This window comes from Etheostoma spectabile, unplaced genomic scaffold (genome assembly GCF_008692095.1).
Source record: "Etheostoma spectabile isolate EspeVRDwgs_2016 unplaced genomic scaffold, UIUC_Espe_1.0 scaffold285, whole genome shotgun sequence".
NCBI classification, from domain to species: Eukaryota; Metazoa; Chordata; class Actinopteri; order Perciformes; family Percidae; genus Etheostoma; species Etheostoma spectabile.
In genome coordinates, this window is record NW_022605579.1 from 594,383 (window position 1) to 598,336 (window position 3,954).

At 40.9% G+C, this 3,954-nt stretch overlaps 1 protein-coding gene across 1 annotated transcript in view; it reads right to left on the minus strand.

Moving 5' to 3' along the window:
• znf536 (zinc finger protein 536) overlaps window positions 1-3,954 on the minus strand; it is a gene marked incomplete at its 5' end in the record, with an annotated part of 312,490 nt that overhangs the window by 99,378 nt on the left and 209,158 nt on the right. The window contains 1 exon segment of the mRNA XM_032510927.1: window positions 3,427-3,585. Coding sequence (XP_032366818.1) covers window positions 3,427-3,585 — 159 coding nt within the window.

Sequence of the window (3,954 nt, forward strand, 5' to 3'; positions counted from 1 at the left end):
TTTCAGAGAGAAATATTGTACTTTTTACTTCACTACATTCATCCGACAGCTTTAGTTACTTTTTACCTTACAGATTACGATTTTTTCACTAAACACATGTAGTTTATGAAATCTAATTGTGATTTTATAAATATATATAGCTAACAATATAAGTCCAATGCACAACTGTTTGGATCCTTTACAGTTACTTAAATGTGAGGATTTTTGTTCTGCATTGAGTACTTTTACTCTGATTACTTGAAGTACATTTTCCTGATGATACTTACTGTACATACTTTTCCTCAACTAACATTTTCAATGCAGGACTCGTACGTGTAGCAGAGTATTTGTACACTGTGGTATTATTACTTTTACTTAAGTAAAGGATCGGAATACTTCTTCCAACACTGCATCATTCATTGTGATATGAGTGCAGAAATATGTATTTGGCTAATTACTGAAGCTGTTTCCTTTTACGTTACAGATATTCGGCGTCACTTTTCTGCAGGTGATCGGAGTAACCTGTAGGTGAGGATCTTATCATCAGGGCTGCACAAATTATTGCAATTTCATCAAAATTGTAATAATTTCTATATGGAATAGAGCAACATCCAAATCGCAGGCGGAGTGCAATATTTGTAATTGGCAAAATATGTGTCTAACCATTCCGAATGAGTAATTGTGGGGCCGCAGAGACGTCCCGGCCTACAAATCCTAACCTACAGACTAAAGGAGGACATCTTTCTTTGGTACAGATTCTTGCAAAAATCACACTATATGACTATAGAACATTTTCATTTCTGTTTCAATGAAAATGAGAATGATGATCCAAAAAATTGATCATTCCCTCCGATATTATATTGCAGTTTGACATTTTCCTCATATCGTGCAGCCCTACTTAATGATGCCTTGCTCAAGGATGCTTTGACTGGACCAATGGTGGTTACTTATCAATAAAAATCCTCTCCGCAAAAATATTAATGTTTGATCAATCACTTAAGTCAATTATGAAGCACAAATGCCAATTTTTTCGTGGCTTCTTCTCTCGCTGTTGTATATGTTTTGTAAATGTCAAATGTCATAAAGCAAAAAAAGAAAACTGAAAAGAACATTAGCCAAGGTCCAATATTGACATGCTTTTCTGGTGATAGTGTTGTTAATTAACAATACATTTAATTTCACTTAATCGTTAAAATCATAGATTAATGGAAAATACATATAATCTGCAGAAGAGCTGAAAAGATTATTGGATTAGTTGCCAACTATTTCATTCATGTTGAGTCATTTTTTAATGAAAAAAAAGGCAAAATTCTTGATTCCAGCTTAGTAAATCTACTATTTACCCCTCTGTGAGAGTAAACTGAATATCTTTGAGTTGTGGACAAAACAAGACATTTGAGGATCCGACCGAGTCCGATGGGGCCTGATGGGACCCCAAGGGACCCTAAGGGACCCTAAGGGACCCGGCGGTACCAGACGGGCCAGTCCAAGTTAGGACAGATATTTAGAAATGATGTCTGGGGTTTGGGTCGGGCTCGATCACATCAGCACGATAAAGCATTGAACATTTTAAACTGAGCAGAGGAGGAGGTCCACAGAACCTCTGGTGGGAATTTTATTAGATTTAGTTCCGTTAGCTTGGGTCATTTTTGGTTGGCTTATGTTTATTTTCATTTCGGCTATTTAATGTGGACATCTTCAGTGGTAACGTGCACTCCGTGTGCCCTGATCTGTTGACATTTCAGAATGCCTTCCTACAGTTGCTTCATAAAAGCAGGCATCAAATGCACATGTGTCGTTACTATGAGGAAAAAAGGAGGTTTTAACTGTGTCTGGCTCGGGTTTGGACATAAATATCTTAATGCCCCTCGGGCTCGGGTTGGGTTCGGTTACTGCTCTGTCGGACGCGAATGCGGCCCGATCCGCACTCTATTGTCATCTTGGGCTTTTAAAGGCAAAACAACAAATTGATTTGTTGTTTGTCTGATTAATTAATCCACAATGAAAAGTGTCATTAGCCCTAAACAGTACTAACTATTCTCCAGCGCTTAGATGGCAAAGTGTCCTAACATCAGAATTCACTCTTTCCAGATTGGAAATACTAACCTGTAAATGAAAAAAAAGAAGTGTGTCCTGGCAAAAATTTACCAGTACCTTTTTGGTTAAGTGTACGGACGAAATTTAATCTAAGTCAAATTTTGGAAAAATCATAACAGAGAATTCCCTTCAAATTTACACGGCATATAAGCTTGTATTCCTACTGACTTTTCTAACAGTGTAAGTCCCTGTGAGATGAACTCAGAGGCTGCGGAGGGGAAGCACCTGACAAACTTTTACTTTTCCACACCAGGCCCAGCAGCCAGGAGCTGGCGTCCTTGTCGTAAGGTGACCTGTCCATGGTCTGATTGTGACTTTAGCCTGGATAGGCAGTGGGGCGTTTGTACCTTGCAGAGGGTTAGAACTCTGGCTACCGTCCACAGTCCACATCATTACTCTGACTGCAGCCTTAACCTCACGGCAACGAGCAGAAGGGCCCGGAAGCCCTGCTTTGGCGAGATGTATGAGTAGAGTGAGAACGCAGCTCGGAGGGGTTAGGACGCTTGACTGGAAAATAAAGCTAAATCTATTAGGCCCATCGTCTCACGCATATCCATAAACTGTGGACAGGCCGGCTTTGTTTTGGCTTCAACGTTATTGAGAGTTAGCGAGTGTGAAATTGCCCTCAGAGTGATGTCATTGGAGGACACTGAACCCTTGTTGTGTTAATTGGAGCTCAATGCAACGAGTATGAAAACACAGAATAATAACGGCCGTAAGCCTCGATGGAGGACACTGTTAGGAAAGGCATATTCCTAGCCATGAGTAGTTTATTTTATTAGTATTTGTGTCAATTTGAATGACATGCGTTACAGCTAAACATCTGATAAAACCGCACGGAAAACTACATTTTGTGGACTAAACAGGATTATGATTTAGGTGAGAACTACAGTACGTGGTATGATGAACTGGAATCTATGGTTTTTTTTAGGGTCCTGCTTATTCTCACGCCATTGCCTATGCCTTTCATTTTGATGGAAGTAGTTTGTACTGTAAGAACGTGTGTCTTTCTTTCTTAATTTTTATTTTCTATATCTAGAAAAGTATCTTGATGTATTACTTTTTCATCTAGGGCCTTTGAAAACTTCCAGAATTAATGTAGTATCAATTACAAAACCAATACGCAATCAATGCATCTGCATCACATCCATCATATTTTAAAGGCAGATTGACCCCAATATCTCATTAGAGCCATATTCATAAACCAATATATCAGTCTAACCCCAGAAGGGAATGTAAGTATAGGTAGGAAAGTAAATGTTGCATGTGAAGCATAATAAATGAAATGCACTCCATGCCTGCACTCGGCTGAAGAAGGGGTTAGTTTTATTTTGTTGTGTGTGTACTGACCTGTGTGTATCCGCAGATGGACTTTGAGATGATGGGAGGTGCGGAAGGTCTTGCCACAGTAGGGACAATCCTTGGAGGACGAGCCCACACTGCGCTCCCGATGCTGGGACAGAGACGGCTGGATGCTCCCTGCTGCCTTCCCCAAGTCCTCCCCAACATCTGGAGCACGCACACAGAGACGAGACAAGGAGGGAGAGACAAATGGAGAGGTGTGTTGAGTGCCACTTCAAACCAACCCTCCACACATCACAACACATCGTTTTTTTTTCTTCTTCTACCTCTTCTTCTTTCCCCTCTGTGTGTCAGTCATTGTCCCTCGTTTCCCCCGTTGTGCGAATGTGCGAACGCCACACAAAGTCAAGCGCGTCAAACGGGGCTCACGGGCCGTGCTATTTTTCCCTCCGTGACAGAACGCTGACAGTTCATAAGCTTTTCAGTTTCTTTAGAAACACCATAGTCCTGAGATACACCCACCCCGCAGCCCCCACCTCAACTCAAACACACACACACACACACACACACACACAC